The sequence below is a fragment of the Lonchura striata genome, chromosome 27 (genome assembly GCF_050655825.1).
Source record: "Lonchura striata isolate lonStrDom1 chromosome 27, ASM5065582v1, whole genome shotgun sequence".
Lineage (NCBI taxonomy): Eukaryota > Metazoa > Chordata > Aves > Passeriformes > Estrildidae > Lonchura > Lonchura striata.
The window spans coordinates 1,652,597-1,679,642 of NC_140729.1; the positions used below are offsets into that span (position 1 = coordinate 1,652,597).

The 27,046-nt window shown below is 40.0% G+C and overlaps 1 protein-coding gene across 1 annotated transcript in view; it reads right to left on the minus strand.

Annotated features, from left to right (window-relative positions):
• Positions 1–229: 229 nt before the first annotated feature.
• The window catches only part of NPEPPS (aminopeptidase puromycin sensitive), a 48,179-nt gene continuing 21,362 nt past the window's right edge, over positions 230–27,046 (minus strand). The window contains exons 6-23 of the mRNA XM_085561773.1: positions 26,316–26,516; positions 23,807–23,903; positions 23,656–23,689; positions 22,330–22,444; positions 21,602–21,766; positions 20,020–20,124; positions 19,694–19,754; positions 18,897–19,006; positions 18,274–18,337; positions 17,131–17,270; positions 15,480–15,614; positions 13,816–14,035; positions 12,167–12,309; positions 11,812–11,868; positions 11,437–11,544; positions 9,271–9,426; positions 5,333–5,380; positions 230–2,336 (exon numbers count right to left, since the gene is read on the minus strand). Of these exons, the coding sequence (XP_085417899.1) occupies positions 2,190–2,336; positions 5,333–5,380; positions 9,271–9,426; positions 11,437–11,544; positions 11,812–11,868; positions 12,167–12,309; positions 13,816–14,035; positions 15,480–15,614; positions 17,131–17,270; positions 18,274–18,337; positions 18,897–19,006; positions 19,694–19,754; positions 20,020–20,124; positions 21,602–21,766; positions 22,330–22,444; positions 23,656–23,689; positions 23,807–23,903; positions 26,316–26,516 (2,106 nt within the window). The 3' untranslated portion in view covers positions 230–2,189. The remainder of the gene's footprint in view (positions 2,337–5,332; positions 5,381–9,270; positions 9,427–11,436; positions 11,545–11,811; positions 11,869–12,166; positions 12,310–13,815; positions 14,036–15,479; positions 15,615–17,130; positions 17,271–18,273; positions 18,338–18,896; positions 19,007–19,693; positions 19,755–20,019; positions 20,125–21,601; positions 21,767–22,329; positions 22,445–23,655; positions 23,690–23,806; positions 23,904–26,315; positions 26,517–27,046) is intronic.

The following is a 27,046-nucleotide window of genomic DNA, read 5'->3' on the forward strand; positions in this document are numbered from 1 at the left end:
CTCCAAATAAACCCAATTTTGGGTCCTTTCAGGCTCCAAATTAAACTGAGCTTTGGGTCCTTTCAGCCTTCAAACAGAACACAAGGTGAGGACTTGAATTTCACATTGACATTTTTATTAACGCCAACTGTTTTTAAATCTTTTTTTGTTGTTTATTTTGTACTATTTTTTGTTGGTTTTTTTGATTTTTTTGTGGGTTTTTTTTTTTCATAATTTTTTTTTTAAACAATAGCACAAAAATGTCTCGAGGGGGAAGCAGTCTGACAAGTGAAATCTGATGGCCTTCCGAAAAAAAAATTAACAGTTAAGCCACACCAAATACCAATTCCTGTTCGAGAAAATAAGGAAAAAAAAGAACAAAAAAAAAGGGAGGAAAAAACCAAAAAAAATAAAAATCTGGAACTCCAACCTTTGTGTGTTAGAGGGTGGTTGAGTGGGACCACGCTGCTTTGGGAGGGGATGATGGCACAGCTTCTTCATCATCATCATCATCATCATCACTGATTTAAGGCTTCTGAATCCGAATTTCCAGCGGAATTTTGGAGAGGAAGGAGCAGCTGGATCCTCTGGAGGAGGAGGAAGGGCAGCCAGGAGGAAATGGGAAAGAAAATCAGATTTTTCTGCACAATTTTTCTGTTTGGATGTGGCTGGCACAGGACAATCCCCACCTGTGCACCCCCAACAGCAGGAGCAGAACGGGGAGATTTGGGGCTTTTTTTGGGTTTTTTTGGGGGTTTTTAACACAAAAAGGGAAAAGGGAACCCTACTGTGCTTGGGGGTTCAGGGATCTCCCCAAAATTTTGCACGGATCCGGCCACACCTGCCTGGCCCCACTCTGCCTCAGACTCTCCCTGACCTAAAATCCCCCAATTTTCTCTTTTTTTTTTGGGGAGGGAGGGTGTAAAAACCAGAATTTGTCCATAAGAGTCAGGAAAAGGGAGAGGGGGGTGTTAAATATTTTAACCACTGACAAGGCTTGAGGAAGTTTCACAGTTTTGTTATGCTCTATTTTATTACTATCATATTTACAGATTTTTTCTCTCTCTTTTTTTTTTTTATTTTTGTATTTTTTTTTCTCTCTCTCTCTCTTTTTCTGCAGAATCGCTGATAGATTTTGTTGGTGGTGGTGGTGGTTTTTTTTTCCCAAATTCTTGGAGTGTGTGAGCAGGAACCGATTTAAATTCTACATTCACGGTCCAATCCCCACGGGCTTGAGGAGGAGGAAATAAACAAATTGAAAAATGAACTAAAAGGAAAAAAAGGAAATAGAGAAAAAAAAGAAAACAAGGAAACAAAAGAAAAAAAAGGAAAAAAGAGAAAAGGAAAAAAAAATAAAAAAAGAAAAAAAGGAAAACAAGAAAGGAAATAGAAATAAGGGGGAAAAAGAAAAAATAAAAATGAAAAAAGAAAAGAAAAAAAAATGAAAAAAAAAGGAAAAAAGAGGGAAGAAAAGAGAAAAGAAACGTAAATAAAAGAAAGGAAAAAAGATATAAAAAGAAACAAGGGAAAAAAGGAGAAAAAAAGGAGAAAATAGAATAAGGGGGAAAAAGAAGAAAAAAAAATAGAGAAAAAAAGGAAAAAAATGAAAAAAAATTTAAAATTAAAGGAAAAAAGGAAATAAAAATAAAAAAGGGGAAAAAGGAGAAAAAAGGAAAAAAGTGAAAAAAGGAAAAAAAGGAGAAAAAAGGGAAAATAAGAAAAAAAGGAAAAAAAAAGAAAAAAGGAAAAATAAAATAAAGGGGAAAAAAAGGAAAAAGAGGAGAAAAAAAGGGAAAACAAAAAAAAAAGGAAAAAATAAAAAAAGGAGAAAAAAAGGAAAAAAAGTGAAAAAAGGAAGAAAAGTGAAAAAAGGAAGAAAAGTGAAAGAAGGAGAAAAGGAAAAAGATGAGAAAAAAGGGAAAAAAGTGAAAAACAGGAAAAAAGGAAAATGACAAAAAAGGAAATAAAAAGAAAAAAAAGGAAAAAATAAAAGGAGAAAAAAGGAAAAAAAAGGAATAAAGGAGGATAAAAAGGAAAAAAAATTTAAAAAAAAATTAAAAATAAAATAAAAAAAATGAACAGAAAAGAGAAGAAGGGGAAAGAAACCAAAAGCAGAACTCCCAAATTCTCGGCAGGTGGGGCGGCGCCGGGGCTCCTCCGCGCCGGTGCCGGTGCCGGTGCCGGTGCCGGTGGCGGCGGCGGGGCCGGGCTCACACGGGCGCGGCGCGGCGCTGCTGCAGGAAGTGCTGCAGGCTGTCGGCGTCGCGGCGCAGCCAGGCCGCGTTCAGCAGGATGTTCTCGCAGCACTGCTGCACCGTGCGCTCCGCCGACGGCGCCGGGTGGCTCTCGAAGAACGCCTGGAGGGACAGCGACAGCGCGGTGGGGGACAGCGGCGGTTGGGGTGGGCTGCTTGGGTTGGGTTCGGTGGGTTGGGGTTGGGTTGGTTGGTTTGGGTTGGGTTGGTTGGTTTGGGCTGGGTTGGGTTGGGTTAGGTTGAGGTGGGTTGGTTAGGGTGGGGTTGGTTGGGTTGGGGCTGGGTTGGGGTTGGGTTGGGGTTGGGTTGGTTGGGTTGGGTTGGGTTCAGTGGGGTTGGATTGGGGTTGGGTTGGTTGGGTTGGGTTCGGTGGGGTTGGGTTGGGTTGGTTGGTTTGGGTTGGGGTTGGGCTGGGTTGGGGTGGGTTGGTTAGGGTGGGGTTGGGTTGGTTGGGGTTGGGTTGGGGTTGGGTTGGGTTCAGTGGGGTTGGGTTAAGTGGGGTTGGATTGGGGTTGGGTTGGGGTGGGTTGGTTGGGTTGGGTTAGGTTGGGGTTGGGTTGGTTGGATTGGGGTTGGATTGGGTTGGTTGGATTGGTTGGATTGGGATTGGATTGGGTGGGGTATTGGTTGGTTGGATTGGGGTTGGATTGGGTGGGATTGGGTTGGTTGGGTGGGGTTGGGTTGGTTGGATTGGGGTTGGGTTGGTTGGGTTGGGTTGGTTGGGTTGGGGTTGGGTTGGGTGGGGTTGGGTTGGTTGGGTTGGGGTTGGGTTGGGTTGGTTGGGTTGGTTGGGTTGGGGTTGGGTTGGGTGGGGTTGGGTTGGTTGGGTTGGGTTGGGGTTGGGTTGGTTGGGTTGGGGTTGGGTTGGGGTTGGGTTGGGTTGGTTGGGTTGGGGTTGGTTGGGTTGGGGTTGGGTTGGGTTGGTTGGTTTGGGTTGGGGTTGGGTTGGTTGGGTGGGTTGGGTTGGGAAATATCTGCAGGGATGGGGAAACATTTCCAGGGATGGGGAAAGACTTCCTCTGTCACTCTGATGTCCTGGGACAGGAACTGTCCCTGCTGTCACTGTTTATCCCAGGACAGGAACTGTCCCTGCTGTCACTGTTTATCCCAGGACAGATGTCCCTGCTGTCACTGTTTATCCCGGGTCAGGAACTGTCCCTGCTGTCACTGTTTATCCCAGGACAGGAACTGTCCCTGCTGTCACTGTTTATCCCAGGACAGGAACTGTCCCTGCTGTCACTGTTTATCCCAGGACAGGAGATGTCCCTGCTGTCACTGTTTATCCCAGGACAGGAACTGTCCCTGCTGTCACTGTTTATCCCAGGACAGGAACTGTCCCTGCTGTCACTGTTTATCCCAGGACAGGAACTGTCCCTGCTGTCACTGTTTATCCCAGGACAGGAACTGTCCCTGCTGTCACTGTTTATCCCAGGACAGGAGATGTCCCTGCTGTCACTGTTTATCCCAGGACAGGAACTGTCCCTGCTGTCACTGTTTATCCCAGGACAGGAACTGTCCCTGCTGTCACTGTTTATCCCAGGACAGGAACTGTCCCTGCTGTCACTGTTTATCCCGGGTCAGGAACTGTCCCTGCTGTCACTGTTTATCCCAGGACAGGAACTGTCCCTGCTGTCACTGTTTATCCCAGGACAGGAGATGTCCCTGCTGTCACTGTTTATCCCGGGTCAGGATCTGGCCCTGCTGTCACTGTTTATCCCAGGACAGGAACTGTCCCTGCTGTCACTGTTTATCCCGGGTCAGGAACTGTCCCTGCTGTCACTGTTTATCCCAGGACAGGAGATGTCCCTGCTGTCACTGTTTATCCCGGGTCAGGATCTGGCCCTGCTGTCACTGTTTATCCCGGGTCAGGAACTGTCCCTGCTGTCACTGTTTATCCCGGGTCAGGATCTGGCCCTGCTGTCACTGTTTATCCCGGGTCAGGATCTGGCCCTGCTGTCACTGTTTATCCCAGGACAGGAGATGTCCCTGCTGTCACTGTTTATCCCAGGACAGCTGTCCCTGCTGTCACTGTTTATCCCAGGACAGGAGATGTCCCTGCTGTCACTGTTTATCCCGGGTCAGGAACTGTCCCTGCTGTCACTGTTTATCCCAGGACAGGAACTGTCCCTGCTGTCACTGTTTATCCCAGGACAGGAACTGTCCCTGCTGTCACTGTTTATCCCAGGACAGCTGTCCCTGCTGTCACTGTTTATCCCGGGTCAGGAACTGTCCCTGCTGTCACTGTTTATCCCGGGTCAGGATCTGGCCCTGCCTCCCTCCAAGCCGCTTTTCCCAGGATTTTTCCCGGATCTGCCAAAATTTTGGGATAAACTCTCGGTGTCACTTTGCAACCCCGTGACCAATTCCCACCCAAAAATCAGGAATTCTCCTGGATTTAATTAAAGGTGATTTATCCAGCCAACTATTTTTCAAAAATAAAATCAAATAAAATCGATTCTAATGCAAAATTTCCCTCTAAAATCATTTTTGCTGGTAAATATTTACTAAGAAAAGGCATTAAATGATAAAAGGGCTCGGCTGATTTTTGGGATAATAATTCCCCCTGAGTGTTGTCCCAATTAGGGAAGTGCTAATTAAGCAATTAACAGCCCTGGTTTAAAGTTTATCCTTACAAGATGTTCTTGGAAAAATGGGGGAAAAGAATAAAAATGAAATCCAGAGCCAATCTCAGAGCTGTGTCTGTAATAAAAATTGGGAATATTCTGAATATTTTACATCCAAAGCCACCCTCAGAGCTGTGCCAAAGATAAAAATTGGGAATATTCTGAATATTTTAAATCCAAAGCCACCCTCAGAGCTGTGCCAAAGATAAAAATTGGGAATATTCTGAATATTTTAAAATTTGGGTTTCAGGGAAGGCCCAAAATTTGCTGGGTTTTATCACAGCTGAAATCAGTGAGGAATAAATCAGGGAAATCCCAGGTTTTGCCCAAAATTTTGATTAAATATTTCAATTCTATTTTATGCAGCCCAAAGAGGGGCAGCAAAACAAAATCCAGCAGGGTTGGACTCCTCCACCCAGAGCACCCCAAGTTTATCAGGGACTAATTAAGAAATTTGTTAATTAAAGACTCTTACCTTCACTTCTGCAGCCATTTTATCATTTGCAAATCCATCCACTGTGAGCTGCAAGGGAAAAAATAAACCCAAATTTAAATTATGAATGAATTATTAAATTAAAGTTAAATAAACAAACAAATAATTGTTTAGTAAATATATACTAAATTAATATTTTGTATATTTATTTTAAGAAATATATTTATTTATTAAATATATTGATAATACGATATATAAAAAGATGCTAATAAAAATATTAAATTTATTTATTAAATAGATAAATAAACATATTTAATATTTACACATTTTTATTACATATACTTATGTATTAAAATTATATATTTATTAAATATATTTATTAAATTCATAATATATATTAAATATACATTAAATGTAAATAATATAAAATATATATTTTTATTTATATTGATAAATAAAAACATTAAATAAATAAATGTTACTGATTTATTAAAAATATATAATATATAATATATTTATTAATTTTAAAAATTACTTTGTTAATTTTATTCTTTTAGTTCATTATTTTATTTAATTTTTTCATTATTTATTTTATTAATTAAGGAAAACTAATTTGTTTATTTGCTGTAGTATTAAATGTATATTAAATGTATTTATTATATATAAATAAAACATATTCATATTTTATACAACAATATGTCAGTGTATAGATATAAATATAGATATTAAATATAAATGCAATTAAATAGATTTATAAACTATATTATTTATTAGAAATAAATAAAAATTTAAATTATTACATTTATAATTCAATTTATAAAAGTAATTATGAATTTATTAAATTATTAAACAAAAATTATTACATTGAATTGAATTAAATTGAATTGAATTAAATTGAATTAAATTGAATTGAATTAAATTGAATTAAATTGAACTGAATTAAATTGAATTGAACTGAATTAAATGGAATTAAATTGAACATTTCCAGTCCCAGATGGGCTGAAGTTTCCCCCAGGGCTCCTGTACCTTTATCAATCTGGAGATTAAGAATCCACCTTGGTATTAATTATATAAAATTGAACTGAATTGAATTAAATTAAATTGAATTAAATTGAATTGAATTAAATTGAATTGAATCAAATTAAATTAAATCAAATTAAATTGAACATTTCCAGTCTCAGATGGGCAGGAAGTTTCCCCCAGGGCTCCTGTACCTTTATCAGTCTGGAGATTAAGAATCCACCTTGGTATTGATTATATTAAGTTAAATTGAATTAAATCGAATTAAATTGAATTAAATAAAATTAAATTGAATTAAATTGAAATCAATCGAATTCAATGGAATTCAATGGAACATTTCCTGTCCCAGATGGAGGCTCCTGTACCTTTTTCAATCTGGAGATCAGGAATTCATCCTGGTATCGATTATATTAAATTAAATTGAATTGAATTAAATGGAATTAAATTTAATTAAATTGAATTCAATGGAACATTTCCAGCTCCTGCACCTTTATCAACCTGGAAATCAGGAATCCACCCTGGTATCAATTATATTAAATAAAATTAAATTGAAATAAATGGAACTGCACACCTTTATTAATCTGGAGATCAGGAACCCCCCCCGATAGCAGTTGTATAAAATAGAATTAAATGGAATTAAATTGAATTACTCCATACCTTTATCAACCTGGAGATGAGGAAGCCGCCCTGGTAGTGGTTGTATAAAATTAAATTAAATTTAATTTAATTTAATTAATACCTTTATTAATCTGGAGATGAGGAAGCCGCCCTGGTAGCGGTTGTATAAAACTGAATTAAATTAAATTTAATTAAATTAATTGAACCAATACCTTTATCAACCTGGAGATGAGGAAGCCACCCTGGTAGCGGTTGTATTAAATGGAATTCAATGGAATTAAATGGAATTCAGTGGAGCCCCCATACCTTTATCAACCTGGAAATCAGGAATCCACCCTGGTATCGATTGTATTAAATGGAATTAATTTGAATTAAATGGAATTATTCCATACCTTTATCAACCTGGAGATGAGGAAGCCACCCTGGTAGCAGTTGTATAAAATTAAATTAAATCTAATTAAATTGAATTAATACCTTTATTAATCTGGAGATGAGGAAGCCGCCCTGGTAGCAATTGTATAAAATTGAATGGAATTCAGTGGAATTCAGTGGAATTAAATTTAATTACTCCATACCTTTATCAACCTGGAGATGAGGAAGCCGCTCTGGTGGCGGTAGTAAAAAATGGAATTAAATTAAATTAAATGGAATTAAATGGAATTCCATACCTTTATCAACCTGAAGACGAGGAAGCCGCCCTGGTGGCGGTTGTATAAAATTGAATTAAATTTAATTTATTGAACTAATACCTTTATTAATCTGGAGATGAGGAAGCCGCCCTGGTGGCGATGGTATAAAATTGAATTAAATTAAATTAAATTAAATTAATTGCAGTAATACCTTTATTAATCTGGAGATGAGGAAGCCGCCCTGGTAGCGATGGTATAAAATTGAATTAAATAAAATTAAATTAAATTAATTGCAGTAATACCTTTATTAATCTGGAGATGAGGAAGCCGCCCTGGTAGCGATGGTATAAAATTGAATTAAATTAAATTAATTGCACTAATACCTTTATTAATCTGGAGATGAGGAAGCCGCCCTGGTAGCGATGGTATAAAATTGAATTAAATTAAATTAATTGCAGTAATACCTTTATTAATCTGGAGATGAGGAAGCCGCCCTGGTAGCGATGGTATAAAATTGAATTAAATTAAATTAAATTAATTGCAGTAATACCTTTATTAATCTGGAGATGAGGAAGCCGCCCTGGTGGCGGTTGTATAAAATTGAATTAAATTGAATTAAATTTAATTAATTGAACTAATACCTTTATTAATCTGGAGATGAGGAAGCCGCCCTGGTGGTGATGGTATAAAATTGAATTAAATTGAATTAAATTAAATGAACGAATACTTTTATTAATCTGGAGATGAGGAAGCTGCCCTGGTGGTGATGGTATAAAATTGAATTAAATTAAATTAAATTAAATTAAATTAAATTAATTGCAGTAATACCTTTATTAATCTGGAGATGAGGAAGCCGCCCTGGTAGCGATGGTATAAAATTGAATTAAATAAAATTAAATTAAATTAATTGCAGTAATACCTTTATTAATCTGGAGATGAGGAAGCCGCCCTGGTGGCGGTGGTATAAAATTGAATTAAATTGAATTAAATTAAATTAAATGAACGAATACCTTTATTAATCTGGAGATGAGGAAGCCGCCCTGGTAGCGATGGTATAAAATTAAATTGAATTAAATTAAATTAATTGCAGTAATACCTTTATTAATCTGGAGATGAGGAAGCCGCCCTGGTAGCGATGGTATAAAATTGAATTAAATTAAATTAATTGCACTAATACCTTTATTAATCTGGAGATGAGGAAGCCGCCCTGGTGGCGGTGGTATAAAATTGAACTAAATTAAATTAAATTAAATTAAATTAATTGCAGTAATACCTTTATTAATCTGGAGATGAGGAAGCCACCCTGGTGGCGGTGGTATAAAATTGAATTAAATTAAATTAAATTAAATTAATTGCAGTAATACCTTTATTAATCTGGAGATGAGGAAGCCGCCCTGGTGGCGGTGGTATAAAATTGAATTAAATTGAATTAAATTAAATTAAATGAACGAATACCTTTATTAATCTGGAGATGAGGAAGCCGCCCTGGTAGCGATGGTATAAAATTAAATTGAATTAAATTAAATTAATTGCAGTAATACCTTTATTAATCTGGAGATGAGGAAGCCGCCCTGGTAGCGATGGTATAAAATTGAATTAAATTAAATTAATTGCACTAATACCTTTATTAATCTGGAGATGAGGAAGCCACCCTGGTAGCGATGATATAAAATTAAATTAAATTAAATTAAATTAAATTAATTGCAGTAATACCTTTATTAATCTGGAGATGAGGAAGCCGCCCTGGTAGCGGTTGTAGAGCTCCTCCCAGTTGTCCCGCAGGAATTTCCAGGCCGCTTTCCTGCCCTGCCTGCTGCCCCCAGCCACGCCCCCGATCACCGACACCGTGTCCTGGGGCCGCACCTCCTCCTGGAGAACCAAAAATTCCACTTTTCCCAACAATTCCACAGCCCTGCCATCAGGGGTTAGCTGTTCCTACACGCAATCCGTCAATTAAAGCTGATTTTTTTGTCCAGAAATTGAATGTATAACTCAAAGGTTGAAGGAGAAGCAAATCTCTCAGGTTTTTGTTACTCTGGAAGAAATTGCTTTAAATTTTTGTTGCTCTGGAACCAAGTCTCCCAGGGTTTTCTTAACTTGGAACCAGTTCACTCAGATTTTTCTGATTTTGGACCCAACTCAGCCAAATTCTTCTTAATTTGGACCCAATTCAGACAACTTTTTGTTAATTTGGACCCAATTCAGTCAAATTTTGGGCCCAACTCAGCCAAATTTTGGACTCGACTCGGCCAAATTTTGTACCCAACTCAGCCAAATTCTTCCTAATTTGGACCCAACTCAGCCAAATTTTGGACCCAACTCAGCCAAATCTTGGACCCAACTCAGCCAAATTCTTCCTAATTTGGACCAATCTCAGCCAAATTTTGGACCCAACTCAGTCAAATTTTGGACCCAAATCAGCCAAATTTTGGACCCAAATCAGCCAAATTTTGGACCCAAATCAGCCAAATTTTGGACCCAAATCAGCCAAATTCTTCCTAATTTGGACCCAACTCAGCCAAATTTTTCTTAATCTGGACCCAATTCAGCCAAATTTTGGACCCAACTCAGCCAAATTTTGGACTCGACTCGGCCAAATTTTGTACCCAACTCAGCCAAATTCTTCTTAATTTGGACCAAACTCAGCCAAATTTTGGACCCAACTCAGTCAAATTTTGGGCCCAACTCAGCCAAATTTTGGACTCGACTCGGCCAAATTTTGTACCCAACTCAGCCAAATTCTTCCTAATTTGGACCCAACTCAGCCAAATCTTGGACCCAACTCAGCCAAATTTTTCTTAATTTGGACCAAACTCAGCCAAATTTTGGACCCAACTCAGCCAAATTTTGGACCCAACTCAGCCAAATTCTTCCTAATTTGGACCCAACTCAGCCAAATCTTGGACCCAACTCAGCCAAATTTTTCTTAATTTGGACCCAATTCAGCCAAATTTTGGACCCAACTCAGCCAAATTTTGGACTCGACTCGGCCAAATTTTGTACCCAACTCAGCCAAATTCTTCTTCATTTTGGACCAAACTCAGCCAAATTTTGGACCCAACTCAGTCAAATTTTGGACCCAACTCAGCCAAATTCTTCTTCATTTTGGACCAAACTCAGCCAAATTTTGGACCCAACTCAGTCAAATTTTGGACCCAACTCAGCCAAATTCTTCCTAATTTGGACCCAACTCAGCAAAATCTTGGACCCAACTCAGCCAAATTTTTCTTAATTTGGACCCAATTCAGCCAAATTTTTCCTAATTTGGACCCAACTCAGCCAAATCTTGGACCCAACTCAGCCAAATTTTTCTTAATTTGGACCCAATTCAGCCAAATTTTGGACCCAACTCAGCCAAATTTTGGACTCGACTCGGCCAAATTTTGTACCCAACTCAGCCAAATTTTGGACCCAACTCAGTCAAATTTTGGACCCAACTCAGCCAAATTCTTCTTAATTTGGACCAAACTCAGCCAAATTTTGGGCCCAACTCAGCCAAATTTTGGACTTCCCCAGGGAATGTCCCAAAAGAAGGGAACTCACTGAAAGTGCAAAGGTGAGAAATTTTGGATCCAGGGAATGCAGAGGGAAATTCCCCAGGGAATATCCCAAAAGAAGGGAACTCACTCAAAGTGCAAAGGTGAGAAATTTTGGATCCAGGGAATACAGAGGGAAATTCCCCAGGGAATATCCCAAAAGAAGGGAACTCACTGAAAGTGCAAAGGTGAGAACTTTTGGATCCAGGGAATGCAGAGGGAAATTCCCCAGGGAATATCCCAAAAGAAGGGAACTCACTGAAAGTGCAAAGGTGAGAACTTTTGGATCCAGGGAATGCAGAGGGAAATTCCCCAGGGAATATCCCAAAAGAAGGGAACTCACTGAAAGTGCAAAGGTGAGAACTTTTTGGATCAGCTCTGGCTGGGAGATGGCTCCGAGGACGCGCTCGATCCGGTTCTTCTCCTCCTGCATGTCGGCCTGCTTGTGCAGCTGAAGGGGGTGAAAACACATCCAAATATTAATTAATCATTAATTCCACCCCTAATTAGCCCCTCTGTGGCCGCCAGAGCTGCTAATTACTCGTCAAATCTAATCAGGGATAAATCGGCCTGGCTGGTGGTGCTGTTAATTCCAAGGAATAAAGCGATTTTCACAAGGGGAAGATTCCCGAGGGAATTTCACAGCACCAAGGATTGTGGATAAATCCCAGGGATTTTTTTTAGGGGGAAATGTGGGATTTTGGAGTGAGCACCCAACCTTTAGCATGGTGTCCAGGGTGGAGCTGTCCCCGTGTTTCAGCACAGTCACGTAGACCTGGGAGCAAACCAGAAACAAACAAAAAACCATCAAACTTTCGGAAATTTTGATGGAATTGGGTTGGAATTCCAACATCTGGAAGCACCAACACTGCATTCCCTCCTGGGTTTTAACTCTGCATTGAAGAGATGCTTCAACTCTTCGATGTTTTCCTCCATTCCAGGGGAATTTTGGCAATTCCAGCAGGATGCCAAAAAAGAGGGATGCTCCCCTCTCATTCCCTACCCTTTGGAATGCACCTGCCCAGGGGGTGGGGACACATTTTGGGGATCCCAAAACCTCCCCAAGGACTTACAGGACTCCTCAGGTCAGCAGAGAGGATGTGCTTCCCTTCCACGTGCTCCTTGAACCGGCGCCGGGCCTCCTCCAGCGTCGCCTTGTGCCCGGCTTTGCCCAATTTTCCCAAAACCAGACCCCTCAAAAGGGCATCTAGGTGGCCTAGGAGAGGGAAAAAATGGAAAAATGGGATTATTTGGGAGCTTTGCCCAGTTTTCCCAAAACCAGACCCCTCAAAATGGCATCTAGGTGGCCTAGGAGAGGGAAAAAATGGAAAAATGGGATTATTTGGGAGCTTTGCCCAGTTTTCCCAAAACCAGACCCCTCAAAAGGGCATCTAGGTGGCTAGGAAAGGGAAAAAATTGAAAAATGGGATTATTTGGGAGCTTTTCCCAATTTTCCCAAAACCAGACCCCTCCGGAGAGTTGAGGAGTGAGAAAAAATCATTGATAATTTATTGTTCCTCAAGATTCCCAAATCCATAATTGGATTCCCCAGAAGTCTCCCTCACAATCCCCAATAATTTGTTGACACTCAAGATTCCCAAACCCCAAACTGAATTTTCCAGAAGAAATTTCTCCCCAAACCCCTGATGATTTTTACCCACCCAAAACTGAATTTCCCAGTAGATTTCCCCCAAACCCCTCTTTGACTTTTACCCATCCCAAGCTGAATTTCTCCCCAAACCCCTGATGATTTTTACTCAATTTCCCCCCAAACCCCTGATGATTTTTACTCAATTTCCCCCCAAACCCCTGACGATTTTTACTCAATTTCCCCCCAAACCCCTGTTGATTTTTACTCAATTTCCCCCCAAACCCCTGACGATTTTTACTCAATTTCCCCCCAAACCCCTGACGATTTTTACTCAATTTCCCCCCAAACCCCTGTTGATTTTTACCCACCCCAAACTGAATTTCCCCCCAAACCCCTGATGATTTTTACTCAATTTCCCCCCAAACCCCTGATGATTTTTACCCACCCCAAACTGAATTTTCCCCCAAACCCCTGATGATTTTTACTCAATTTCCCCCAAAACCCCTGATGATTTTTATTCAATTTCCCCCCAAACCCCTGATGATTTTTACTCAATTTCTCCCCAAACCCCTGATGATTTTTACTCAATTTTCCCCCCAAACCCCTGATGATTTTTATTCAATTTCCCCCCAAACCCCTGTTGATTTTTACTCAATTTCCCCGCAAACCCCTGATGATTTTTACCCACCCCAAACTGAATTTCCCCCCAAACCCCTGATGATTTTTACTCAATTTCCCCCCAAACCCCTGATGATTTTTACTCAATTTCCCCCCAAACCCCTGATGATTTTTACCCACCCCAAACTGAATTTTCCCCCAAACCCCTGATGATTTTTACTCAATTTCCCCCCAAACCCCTGATGATTTTTACCCACCCCAAACTGAATTTTCCCCCAAACCCCTGATGATTTTTACTCAATTTTCCCCCAAACCCCTGATGATTTTTATTCAATTTCCCCAAAAACCCCTGACAATTTTTACTCAATTTCCCCCCAAACCCCTGTTGATTTTTACTCAATTTCCCCGCAAACCCCTGATGATTTTTACCCACCCCAAACTGAATTTCCCCCCAAACCCCTGTTGATTTTTACCCACCCCAGCAGATTTCCAGCCCCAGCAGAACTTTCCTACCCTCTCCAGGTTTGGGGTCCCAGCCCAGCCTCTCCCCGATGGGGGAGAAGACGTCTCTGACGAACACCTGGATGTCCTCGTAGAAATCCGTGTGGGACAGGAGGGTGCCCAGGATGCCCAGGTTGCAGCTCAGGTCGCTCCACACCGTGTAGTTGGGCTCGTTCACAAAAGCTTCCATCACTTTCAGCACCTCCACGGTGCTGATGATTCCAGCTCGGGCCTGAGGAAAAGGAAAAAAAAAAAAAAAGAGATTAATCTCATTATTCAATAGCTCGGCATGTTATTTTATTGGTTATTAGGAAAATACAGGGATTGATCCCATTTTTAATAGCTCATCACTTTATTTTCTTTATCCCAGAGGATTTTCCCCCATTGCCAGATGATTTTCCCCTGTTCCCAGACCAATCCCAGATGATTTTCCCCATTCTCAGATGAATTTCCCCCATTCCCATTGGATTTCCCCCATTCCCAGATGACTTTACCCCACTTCTAGATGACTCTGCCCCATTCCCAGGTGAGTTTCCCCCATTCCAAGATGACTTTGCGCTGCTCCCAGATAATTTTCCCCCATTCCCATTGGATTTTCCCCCATTCCCATTGGATTTTTCCCCATTCCCATTGGATTTTTCCCCATTCCCAGATGATTTTTCCCCATTCCCAGATGACTTTCCCCCATTCTCATTGGATTTTCCCCATTCCCATTGGCTTTTCCCCCGTTCCCATTGGATTTCCCCCATTCCCAGGTGTCTTTCCCCCATTCCCATTGGATTTTCCCCATTCCCATTGGCTTTTCCCCCGTTCCCATTGGATTTCCCCCATTCCCAGGTGTCTTTCCCCCATTCCCATTGGATTTTCCCCCATTCCCATTGGATTTTCCCCCAATCCCAGATGGATTTCCCCCATTCCCATTGGATTTTCCCCCAATCCCAGATGGATTTCCCCCATTCCCATTGACTTTTCCCCCATTCCCATTGGATTTTCCCCATTCCCAGATGACTTTCCCCCATTCCCATTGGATTTTCCCCCCTTCTCATTGGCTTTTCCCCCATTCCCATTGGCTTTTCCCCCGTTCCCATTGGATTTCCCCCATTCCCAGGTGTCTTTCCCCCATTCCCATTGGATTTTCCCCCATTCCCATTGGATTTTCCCCCAATCCCAGATGGATTTCCCCCATTCCCATTGGATTTTCCCCCAATCCCAGATGGATTTCCCCCATTCCCATTGACTTTTCCCCCATTCCCATTGGATTTCCCCCATTCCCAGATGACTTTCCCCCATTCTCATTGGCTTTTCCCCTGTTCCCACTGGATTTCCCCCATTCCCATTGACTTTTCCCCCATTCCCATTGGATTTCCCCCATTCCCATTGGCTTTTCCCCCGTTCCCATTGACTTTTCCCCCATTCCCATTGGATTTTCCCCATTCCCAGATGACTTTCCCCCATTCCCATTGGATTTTCCCCCCTTCTCATTGGCTGTTCCCCCATTCCCATTGGCTTTTCCCCCGTTCCCACTGGATTTCCCCCATTCCCAGATGACTTTGCCCCATTTCTAGATGACTTTGCCCCGTTCCCATTGGCTTTTTCTCCGTTCCCATTGCCTCTTCCCCCATTCCCGCTGGAATTCCCCCGTTCCCAGTGGATTTTCCGCCGTTCCAGGGCCTCACCAGGGAGAAGAGGTCGTTCTGCAGCCCCAGCCTGTCCACGGGGGGCAGGGACAGGTCCTTGATGGCCGGGATGAGGCTCTCGAGCATGGCCGGGCTGTACTGGGTGCGGTAAAACCCCACCGTGCCCAGGTTCAGCTGCAAAAAATTCCACATTTTATCATTATTTCTGTCTAAAATACGGGCTGCGATTGCGTAGATGTCAATAGAATTCGGTTTATGTTTGTATATTTAAATAAAATGTTATTTATTGTTATATGTAATTAGAGAAAATGTGATTTATATTAATATATAGTTGTGTATATGTGTCCAAAATATGGCTTTCTACTTATATATATTTTTGTGTATATATGTCCAAAATATGGCTTTCTACTTATATATATTTATACAAAAAGGATATTTTTATTTATACTCACCTATCTAAACTTTATATTTATAGGCATTTATCTAAAATATCTTTGTATCTATAGATATTTATCTAAAATATCTCTATATTGTTACATATACAAAGAATCCAACATTTTATATGTATTAGTATCTAAAATATGGTCTGTGTGTATATGTAAATAAAACTTGGTTTATATTTGTATATTTAAATAAAATGTTATTTATTGTTATACGTAATTAGAGAAAATGTGATTTATATTAATATATAGTTGTGTATATGTGTCCAAAATATGGCTTTCTATTTATATATACTTAAACAAAAAGTATATTTTTATTTATAATTATCTATCTAGACTTTATATTTATTGGCATTTATCCAAAATATCTTTGGATTTAAAATGTTGTTTATTCTTAAACGTAATTGTAGAAAATGTGATTTATATAAATATATAGCTGCATATGTGTCTAAAATATGGCTTTGTGTTTATATATTGATATAAAATATATTTTTATTTATACTTATCTATCTAAACTTTCTATTTATTGGCATTTATCTAAAATATCTTTGTGTCTATATATATTTATCTAAAATATATCCTTATGTTGTTATATATTTAAAATATATATTTAAAATATATTTATATATATTTATTAATGCATATTTATCTAAAATAAATCTTCATATTTATCTAAAATATATCTTTCTATATATGTATTTTATATAGAAAAAGCATATGTAGGAAAACTATATATAGAAAAACAATATATTAAACTATGTATTAATATATTATAGAAATAGATACATAATTTTAAATTAATAATACTATTATATATTTGTATTAGAATTATATAATGTATAGATTTATAATATATTCATGTGGTTAAGAATTTAAATATAAATAAAGAGAATATATTTAATACACAGTATAAAGTATGTAATGATTGTAATAATTACAATTGTTATAATGGTAATGAGACAATAATAACAATAATTGCAATAATAATGATAACAATGACTAAAGAAGCCACATCTCAACTCAAATCCTGCCTTTAATTTCAGAATTTTTTCCAGGCTTTAATTCCCAAAAAATCCAATTGACACGGCAGGAAAATGGGAAAGAAAAGAGGAGGAATAGAAACCAAAACTCCAGAGCAGCACAGGGAAGAAAAGAAGTTTTTCCAGAGGTAAACCAAAATTCCGAGGGAAAGAGAAATAAAAAGAGGGAAGAGGAAAACGAAAGGAAAAATGGAATTTTTCGGGTTTCACCTTGACCCACTGCTCTGGTTTGGTGTCCTTCAACACCACGGTGAGCTCGGGTTTGTCCATCAAAATCTGCATTTTGGCACTGCCGGGGTCCTCGCTCGTGCAAATACTGATGGGCACCATCCACATGGGGAAATCCTCCCCTGGAAAAGAGGGAAAACCGGGAAAAATTGGGTGGAAAACACTGGAAAACAGCACAAAAAGGTCCCAGATCAGAGCTGAAAATTAAACTGCAAAATAAAGGTCCAAATCTAAAGGTCCGAATCTGAAACGTCAGTTTTTAGAGGTAAAAGTCGGAGGGAAAATCACTTTTAGGGTTAAAAATCTGAGGAAAAATGTCAATTTTCAAGTCAAAATCAGAGGGAAAATGTCCATTTTCAAGTCAAAAATATGAGGGAAAATGTCAGGTTTTGAGTCAAAATCTAAGGGAAAATGTCAGGTTTCGAGTCAAAATCTAAGGGAAAATGCCAGTTTTCAAGGTAAAAATCTGAGGGAAAATTACATTTTTAATCTGAAGGAAAATGTCTGTTTTAGAGGTAAAAAAAAATTGAGGGGAAAATGACAGTCTAAACCTGAAGTAAAATGTCAGTCTTATTGAAAATTGAAGGAAAAAATTGAAAATCTGAAGGAAAATGTCCATCTTAGAGGTAAAATATCTTTTAGAGTTAAAAATCTGAAGGGAAATGACAGTTTTAGAGTTAAAACCCCCAAGATCTTTAAATCAACTTTCAAGGCAAACATTTTAATTTAGATAAGCATGGGAAGTGAGTGGAATCAGCGCTGGAATCAGCAGTTTTGCAAACCTGGGGTGTTTTTATTCCATTTATTTCAGCACCACCACAAACCAGCTGTTCCCCAGCCTCTCAGAGGGCCCCAAAATTGACATTTTTGAAGGAATTTTGAGACAAGGAATGTTGTTTTCCACGCCAGGATATGGAAACTACAAATGGAAAAGACCCAAACTTGAATTTCCTCAGATTTTCCCACCTGGATGCAGGCAGAGCACGGGGCTGAGGATGTTTCAGCTCCCAAAACTGCTGCTTTTGGATGAAAAACAACAAAAAAACCCCAACAATATCCCTCTAAAATTGGGAAATTTTGGTGGTTTTGTGCCCACCCCTTTCCTGCTCCCAGTTCTCCTCTTACCAGTATATGGTCCACTGGCACAGAATTTCTTCTGGACCAACTTCAACACTTTGTCATCTTCTTGCTGAAGGAAAAAAAATTTAAAAATTAAAAAAAGCAAGAAAATGAGAAAAGGGGATGATTAGCATGTTTCATTTCAGTCCTTTCGTGTTTCATGGAATAATTGGGGTTTTTCCCCTCAGAAAAAGGCTCTGCCTCAGAGCACAAATCCATTTTTACCACCCCTGATCCAAGGCAGTGCCCAAAATCAGAGAATATTGTTCAATTTGATCCAAAATTAAGACATAATTCCATTTTTACCACCCCTGATCCAAGGGAATGTTAAAAATCAGGAAATATTGCTCAATCTTATCTGAAATTAAGGCACAATTCCATTTTTACCCCTGATCCAAGGGAATGATTGAAATTAGGGAATATTGTTCAATTTTGATCCAAAATTAGCCATAATTCCATTTTTACCACCCCTTATCCAAGGGAATGCCCCAAAATCAGGGAATATTGCTCAATTTTATCCAAAATTTAGGCACAATTCCATTTTTACCACCCCTGATCCAAGGCAGTGCCCAAAATCAGAGAATATTGCTCAATTTTGACCCAAAATTAAGGCCCAATTCCGTTTTTACCTGTTCAGCCTCCACATAAATGAGTGGAAATCCCATTTGTTTGGTCCACGTGTTCATCACAGCAGCAATGGGTTTGCCACTGGCTTTTTCCAGGCTTTCCCAGAGATCCTCTGCAGGAGAAAAGAATTTGAATCCAATTTTAATAGGGACAACATAAGGAAAGTTAGATTCTTACCCCACCTTTTACACTTTTGTGTTTTGTTGAAATTTAACAGATGACAGGCAGAAAAAAATGGAAATAATTTAAACCTCCTCAGGAAGGAGAGAGGGGAAAAGCAGTTCCTTTACTGCTAAAAAACCCCAATCAATACACATTGTGATACAAAAATTAACATTAAATATTCAAAGAGAACAACATTTCCCCTCAGGTTTTTTTTATGTATTATGTCAAAAAATCGCTGATCAAACACCACGGATTGGATTTGGCTGATTGAACTTTGATGTCCTCACTTCCAGATTTGTGCCTGAGACACAGAAATAGAGGTTTAAAAGCAAAAATATCAGACTTTGACCTGTTTAATCACAGGATCAATACTGCACAAGGCTCTTTTGGCAAACCAAAGAATATTTGTAAAATATTTTTTTCAGTGGTATCTCGGCCTTTAGAGATCACCTCAGCCACACACTCCAGGGACAGAAAATCCCCAGGACAAGAAATTGGGAACAAGCCAGGAATTTCCTGGAATTTCAATTCTTTCAGATGCAAAACCAGCAGGTTTGAGGCAAAAAATAACTTCAAAACCAGCATTTTTTGAGTCCAAAAATAACTTTTGTGCCCATGTCAGTGACCTGGTTACCTGTGGCAGCATTCCTCTGCTGGAACTTGGTCAGGTAGAGGTTCATTCCTTTCCGGAAATCCTGGGAAAACACAAGTGGAGATGTCACAAGGATTTCTTTATCCCCAAGGAATCAGGCAAGGAATCTTTAAAATCAGGAATTCCTTATTTACCATTATCTCATTTTTTCCATATAAGTTCAAACAGAAGTGGAGAAATTTTCAAAATAGAGGACAACTTGATTTAAAAAAAAAAAAGCCAGTAATTTTAGCTGTTAAAAAAAAAAAAAGCCCTGAAAATCTCTGCCCGAGTTATTTTAGCTGTAAAAAATACTAATTTTCCTTTACCTCGTCCCCAATGTAGTCGTGCAGCATCCGGATGACAGAGGCTCCCTTGCTGTAGGAAATGGCATCAAAAATTTCATCCACCTCGGAGGGATGGCCCACGCTGACCTGCGGGAAGCACCACAAGAAGGATTTAGGAAGCCAAAAAAATCACATTTTGCTGGTGGCAGCGGTTCAGAGGTGAAAAGGTGAGGGGAAATTAGTTTAGAGGTGAAAATGTGAGGGGAAAATTGGGTTTAGAGGTGAAAATGTGAAGGAAATTGTCAGCTTTAGAGCTGAAAATCTGAGGGAAAATGAGTTTAGAGGTGAAAATGTGAGGGGAAAATCAGTTTTAGAGGTGAAAATCTGAGGGGAAAATTTGGTTTAGAGGTGAAAATGTGAGGGGAAAATCAGTTTTAGAGGTGAAAATCTGAGGGGAAAATTTGGTTTAGAGGTGAAAATGTGAGGGGGAAATTGGTTTTAGAGGTGAAAATGTGAGGGGAAATTTGGTTTAGAGGTGAAAATGTGAGGGGAAAATCAGTTTTAGAGGTGAAAATCTGAGGGGAAAATTTGGTTTAGAGGTGAAAATGTGAGGGGAAGTTTTGGTTTTAGACGTGAAAATGTGAGGGAAAATTTGGTTTAGAGGTGAAAATGTGAGGGGGAAATTGGTTTAGATGTGAAAATGTGAGGGGAAAATTGGTTTTAGACGTGAAAATGTGAGGGGAAATTTTGGTTTAGAGGTGAAAATCAGCTTAGAGGTGAAAATATGAGGGGAAAATCTGAGGGAAATTGTCAGTTTTAGAGGAGAAAATTGGAGGGAAAATCAGTTTAGATGTGAAAATGTGAAGGGAAAGTCAGTTTTAGAGGTGAAAATCTGAGGGAAATTGTCAGATTCAGAATCGAAAATCTGAGGGGGAATCAGTGTTAGAATGAAAATGTGAGGGAAAATCAGTTTTAGAAGTGAAAAAGTGAGGGAAAATCAGTTTTAGAAGCGAAAATATGAGGGAAAATCAGTTTTAGTGGTGAAAATGTGAAGGATTTTCTTTCTCTCCTCTCCCACTGCTGCATTGTCTGAGAGTAATCTCTGTCCCCACACAACAGAAATTCCCCAGATATGGTTGGGCCAGGGCTGCTTTGGGAGTTAAACACGGTTTAAGTTCTGTTTTGGTGCTGGAAAAGATAAATTTGGGGATCTTCCTTCAATCTTTGGCTTCCCAAAAGCAGCAAAACTGTTGTTAAATTCAGATTGTTAAAATTGTTAAATCCAGGGATAGTGAGGTAGGCACGCTCAGGGAGTGAATCGCTCTGAAGTGCCCTGCTGGACAAGGTCATTTCCCAAAATCTATTTCATCCAAGATTTCATAAAACATTAGAATCCCCAGAAATTTGAATCCTGAGGAATTAGATCTCTAGGAATTAGATCTCTGGGAATTAGATCTCTGGGAATTAGATCCATAGGAATTCCAAAGTTGTTTTGGGGGTCACAGCCCCTCTGGGAGAGCAGCCCCAACTCCGGATTTCGCTTCTCCCAGCGACCACCACAAAATTCCCTTTTTAATTACAGGGAAAAAGGGGAAAAAAAACAATCTGGAAAATGAGGATTCACCTCGATGGGGTGGCTGTTGTCTAAGGCATCGAGCTCCTGGGCTCGGGTGTAGTCTGCAGACACAAACTGGGTCCAGATGTCGTACTCGGGGAAGCAGTGATCCACGCACAGGTACTCGATCCACGAGGCAAAGCCCTCGTTCAGCCACAGGTGAGTCCACCATTCCTGCAGGACACACAAAAAAACAGGGATAAAGGACAAAATCCCCTGGGAATATTCAATTAATTATTTTAACACAGTGCGCTGCTGTTTAAGGGCATCCAAACAACAGGTTTTGGGCAGGATGTAAAGAAAATTTGAATTTTCAAAAGGGATTTTGGAGGGTCTAGGTACCATAAACCACCATTTAAATAGTAAATTAATTATTTTATCACAGTGTGCTGCTGTACAGGGGCATGCAAACCCAGATTTTGGGCAGGATAGGAGGCAGATTGAAAGAAAAAATGGGATTTTGAAGGGTCAGCTACCATAATCCACCAATTAAATATTAAATTCATTATTTTATCACAGTGTGCTGCTGTTTAGGGGCATACAAACCCAGATTTTGGGCAAAATAGGAGGCAGATTGAAAAAGAAAATGAGATTTTGGATGGTTTAGGTACCATAAACCACCATTTAAATATTAAATTAATTATTTTATCACTATGTGCTGCTGCTTAGGGGCATGCAAACCCAGATTTTGGGCAGGATAGGAGGCAGATTGAAATAAAATTGGGATTTTGAGGTACCATGGTGACGAGGTTTCCGAACCACTGGTGAGCCAGTTCGTGTCCCACCACCAGAGCCACCCACTGGCGGGACGAGGAGCAGGAATTTTTGGGGTCAATCAGCAAAGCAGTCTCCCTGTGGTGGAGAGAAAACCAAAATTCAGCAAGGATGGGGACAACCCCAGGGGGATTAAAAAAAAAAACACAACCCAAAGGAGGTGAAATTACCTACGAGAGGAAAAAAAAAACAACAAAAAACCCAAAAAAACAACCCAAAATCTATTTCAGAGTAGCCTTGAAATTCTCAGGGTGAGTTCCGCAGCTGCTGGAATGCTTTGGAGCAGGAATTATTTTATGGTATGCAAGAAGTGGAAGAAAAAGAACCCAAGAAGAAGAAGGAAAAATTTGGTTTTTTTATTTATCAAAATGCTCCCCTTGGTCATTTTTTTGGAAGCTCAGCTTCCAAATCCTGCCCACCTCAGTGTTCCCAAAGGAATTCTGGCTTTTCCAAAAAGTGCCAGCAGCAATTTTTCCTCTGTGGCACCTCCCAGCCCTCTGGAATGCTGAAATTCCATGGAAAAACCTCCCCAAGGATGGTGCCTGCAGGTCCCCAAACGGGGCAGAGCAAACTCAGCACAAAAGAGCAAAAATTCACAGCTCCATCCCAAAAATTCTCCTCATCCAGGAGAAATATATTTCTATTTTTTTTTTTTCCCCACAAGGAATAAAATATCAAATTTCATCAGAATTGCAATGAGCAGGGAAACATTTAAAACCTAGACTCAAATTTGTTTTTGTTTTTGTTTTTTTTTTAAGGCTAAATTCAAAGCTGAGCAGAAGAAATCCCAAATTATTTCAGGATTTAAAGTCCAAAGCTTATAAGTTGTTCAAAATTCAGGGAAATCCTCCTGACCACCAGCACAGAAAATGAATTAATATCAAGCAAAATGCAAAAGTTTGATCAGAAAAAGGAAAAAAAAAATCAAACTGTAAAGGAAGGCAAGTTAATATTTTTGATTTTCCCATCTCCACACCTTTACTCTGTGGCTGCCAAATTTACCTACGAGGTAAAAGAAACTCTCCCAGCTGTGTCAGGAGATTTTTTGGGGGAAAAAAGGGGCCAAGAAGGTTTTTTCAATTTAAAACCCTCATCCAGTGGCTGATTTTTGCCTTCCTGAGGTGCAACACCACCACCAAAATCATCCAAAACCAAAGTAAAAATTGCAAAGATTGGCTCTGTCAGATTTGGGATGACACCCAGCAATTAGAGCTGCCTCGAATTAATCCAATTAACTCCAAGAATTAATGAACAAAGAGGGGGGAAAAGACAGTATTTTAACATCATACCTATAAGTAACAAGGCCCCAGTTCTCCATGGCACCTTTATAAAATAAATACAAAGGTTTATTGATATTGATCCACGCCTCTTCCTAAAGGTTTTTTTAAATAAAAAAATTCAAATAAAATACAATTTCAGCAATAAAGCGAGTTACTTTACCAGCAGCAAAGTCTGCAATAGCTATGAGATCAATTTTAGGAAGAGGGTAAGGAACATTGAAGTAGTCCTTATAAAAAGGCAGAGTTTTAGCAGCAACCTGTAAAAAACGAGAGGAGAAATATTCTGTTAACCTGGCACTGGGAAACACTTGGGAAATAGTCACTGAAATGAAGAAATTATGACTGGAACTAGAAAATTACGAGTGAAACTAAGAAATTGTGACTGCAATTAAGAAATTAGGATTGAAACTAAGGAATTATGACTGAAACTAAGAAATCGTGGCTGAAGTTAGGGAATTTATGACTGAAAATAGGAAATTACAATTGAAATAATAAATTTATGACTGAAACGAAGGAATTATGACTGGAACTAGAAAATTATGAGTGAAACTAAGAAATTGTTACTACAATTAAGAAACTAGGATTGAAACTAAGGAATTATGACTGAAATAAAGAAATCGTGGCTGAAATTAATGAATTTATGACTGAAAATAGGAAACTATAAATTTATAACTATAAATTTATGACTGAAACGAAGAAATTATGACTGGAATTAGAAAATTATGAGTAAAACTAAGAAATTGTGACTGCAATTAAGAAATTAGGATTGAAACTAAGGAATTATGACTGAAATGAAGAAATCGTGGCTGAAGTTAGGGAATTTATGATTGAAACTAAGAATTTTTGACTGAAACTAGGAAAAAAAAAACAAAACTCCCAGATTTCTGTGGTTGACCAGACCCCAAACCCTCAAACCTGGCTCAGATTTACCTCCAGAGCGAACTTGCCCTGCTCGGCCTTGCCCACGGGCGTGTAGACGCGCACCAGGACCAAGAGCGCGTCTACAACCCAACAAACACCAAGAAAAAACCCAACAAAAACCCAAAAAAACCAAGAAAAATGTCAAAAAACCCAAAACTCCCAGATTTCTGTGGCTGACCAGACCCCAAACCCTCAAACCTGGCTCAGATTTACCTCCAGGGCGAACTTGCCCTGCTCGGCCTTGCCCACGGGCGTGTAGATGCGCACCAGGACACCATGCACATCTACAACCCAACAAAAACCAAGAAAAATCCCAAAAAAAAACCCAAAAAACCCCAAAAGTCCCAGATTTCTGTGGCTGACCAGACCCCAAACCCCTCAAACCTGTCTCAGATTTACCTCCAGGTCGAACTTGCCCTGCGCAGCCTTGCCCACAGGTGTGTAGACACACACCACGACGTTGCGCGTGTCTACAACCCAACAAAAACCAAGAAAAATCCCAAAAAAAACCCCAAAAAACCCGAATCTCAGAGATTTCTGTGGCTGACCAGATCCCAAACCCTCAAACCTGACTCAGATTTACCTCCAGGGCGAACTTGCCCTTCTCGGCCTTGCCCACGAGCGTGTAGATGTGCACCAGGACACCATGCACATCAACAACCCAACAAAAACCAAGAAAAAACCCAACAAAAACCCAAAAAAAGCAAGAAAAATGTCAAAAAACCCAAAACTCCCAGATTTCTGTGGCTGACCAGACCCCAAACCCTCAAACCTGACTCAGATTTACCTCCAGGGCGAACTTGCCCTGCTCGGCCTTGCCCACGGGCGTGTAGATGTGCACCAGGACACCATGCACGTCTACAACCCAACAAAAACCAAGAAAAAACCCAACAAAAACCCAAAAAAAGCAAGAAAAATGTCAAAAACCCCAAAACTCCCAGATTTCTGTGGCTGACCAGACCCCAAACCCCTCAAACCTGGCTCAGATTTACCTCCAGAGCGAACTTGCCCTGCTCAGCCTTGCCCACGGGCGTGTAGACGCGCACCAGGACCAAGAGCGCGTCTACAACCCAACAAACACCAAGAAAAAACCCAACAAAAACCCAAAAAAACCAAGAAAAATGTCAAAAAACCCAAAACTCCCAGATTTCTGTGGCTGACCAGACCCCAAACCCTCAAACCTGGCTCAGATTTACCTCCAGGGCAAACTTGCCCTGCTCGGCCTTGCCCACGGGCGTGTAGACGCGCACCAGGACCAAGAGCGCGTCTACAACCCAACAAAAACCCAAAAAACCCCAAGAAAAATGTCAAAAACCCCAAATTCCCAGATTTCTGTGGCTGACCAGACCCCAAACCCCTCAAACCTGTCTCAAATTTACCTGCAGGGCGAACTTGCTCTGCTCAGCCTTGGCCACGGGCGTATAGACGCGCACCAGGACCAAGAGCGCATCTACAACCCAACAAAAACCAAGAAAAAACCAAAAAAAAACCCCAAAAAACCCCAAAACTCCCAGATTTCTGTGGCTGACCAGACCCCAAACCCTCAAACCTGGCTCAGATTTACCTCCAGGTCGAACTTGCCCTGAGCAGCCTTGCCCACAGGTGTGTAGACACACACCACGACGTTGCGCGTGTCTACAACCCAACAAAAACCAAGAAAAATCCCAAAAAAACCCCCAAAAAACCCGAATCTCAGAGATTTCTGTGGCTGACCAGACCCCAAACCCTCAAACCTGTCTCAAATTTACCTCCAGGGCGAACTTGCCCTGCTCGGCCTTGCCCACGGGCGTGTAGACGCGCACCAGGACGCCGTCCTGCGACCGCGCCTCCACGAAGTCGTACTCGCCCACCACGAAGGCCACCAGGTACGTGGACATCACCGGCGACCGCGCGAACTTCACCTCCACCAGGCTCTCGTCGTCGGGGTACGGCCGCCGCTCCACCACGTTCTGCCCAAAGAGGGTTTGGGGAGGGAAATTTGGGGGTTGACACGTAGAGCATTGAGGGTTTGGAGGCTCCAAAAATGGAATTTTTTATCTAAATGTTGGGGTTTTTATGGCACAAAGAGTTTCAGAAAGAGTGTCTTGGAAATAAGAGGAAAAAAATGCCAAAAATGGAATTTCTGAATGGAATTTCTAAATGGATTTCATTCCTGCTGCCTCACACGTGTGAGCTTCAATTCCAAACCAAAATTCTTCTTCAACTTCCAATCAGAACTCCAGAGGAACTTCAAATCTCAATTTGAAATCAAAACTTTCGATCAGAACTCCAGAGGAACTTCAAAACTCAATTTTTAATCAAAACTTTCAATCAGAACTCCAGAGGAACTTCAAATCTAAATTTTTAATCAAAACTTCCAATCAGAATTCCAGAGGAACTTCAAATCTCAATTTTTAATCAAAACTTCCAATCAAAATTCCAGAGGAACTTCAGAACTCATTTTTTAATCAAAATTTCCATTCAGAATTCCAGAGGAACT